The 1,092-nt window shown below is 55.0% G+C and overlaps 1 protein-coding gene across 1 annotated transcript in view; it reads right to left on the minus strand.

Annotated features, from left to right (window-relative positions):
* Nucleotides 1-1,092, minus strand: part of LOC108790618 (microtubule-actin cross-linking factor 1-like) — a 23,772-nt gene that overhangs the window by 13,366 nt on the left and 9,314 nt on the right. The window contains exon 7 of the mRNA XM_018560926.1: nucleotides 901-1,018. Coding sequence (XP_018416428.1) covers nucleotides 901-1,018 — 118 coding nt within the window. The remainder of the gene's footprint in view (nucleotides 1-900; nucleotides 1,019-1,092) is intronic.

Raw genomic sequence — 1,092 nt, forward strand, 5'->3', positions numbered from 1 at the left:
CCCCCCCCCATCTGGTTGCCATTCTCAATTGATGGGGAGGGGGCGGGGGCGTATTGTGGAGCCTGGCTTTGGGGCGGCAGGGGGAGTAAATCCAGCCCTGGCCACAATGCAATAAAACACGCATGCAGGGGTGTGAACGGGCCCTCAACCTTCGTGTTTTATCACTCCACCATGAATTATGAGGGAAAAGCGGGTTTAATACCCCTATGTGGGATGCTGTGATGATATAACCCCGTGTGGAACAGGCATAGGGAACCCATGGCCAGGTCTAATGAGTGCAAAGTCCACCTACTACACACCTATCCTCCAGTTATGGTTCAGTGACGGAATTCTGGAGAATTCTCAGAACAACATCCTCCGTGCACTTTGATTTTACATGTATGAACCCTGCGTGCTATATGTTGTTTGCTTTGTTAAATCTTTATGAAGTGAATCTTCCCCACCCACACATTCTGCGAGTCAATGTCAGCATACGTGAGCTACATTCATTGCATGCGGAGATTTCGCCTCCCCCTGTCTCTGACAGGAATCGGCTGCAGGGCACGGTACACAGTATTGGTTTAGGTAGACTTGTGTTCTGCATGGCTGCCAGTGCCGTCACAAGGGACCCTTTGGTGGCACCCGGGTGACACCAAAATGACTGACAGTACGGACCGAGCGCCCAACAGTTTCAGAGAGAGGAGGGGACCCGGCGGCATACACTATCCCTGCCGGGTCACTGTCCCCTCCTCTCTCTGCCGGCGTCCATCACCAAGATGGCCGCCGGCAGGTATCAATAAGATTGCCGCGCATACGCAATGACGTCACAGCGGGGTGACACCCGGTAACTGCCCCCGGGATGCCCCTGCCAGTGAATAATGCTCAATGAAACTGGAAGGACTGGTCAGAACTGAGGCTCACCTCTACATGGATCGTTCTTCACCAGGAACTCATCCAGCGCAATCCAGCCGCCTCCGACCCGCACCATCAACGTACTCCGCAGGATCCGCACCATGCGCAGCTGCTGGGATTCGCCAAACTGAGAGAGACACAAACTGACAATCTGACACAGCGAGGAGAGGGGGGGGGGGGGGGGTGGGGGGAGCACTACCC

This window comes from Nanorana parkeri, unplaced genomic scaffold, assembly GCF_000935625.1.
Source record: "Nanorana parkeri isolate BGI_ZX_2015 unplaced genomic scaffold, ASM93562v1 scaffold488, whole genome shotgun sequence".
Lineage (NCBI taxonomy): Eukaryota > Metazoa > Chordata > Amphibia > Anura > Dicroglossidae > Nanorana > Nanorana parkeri.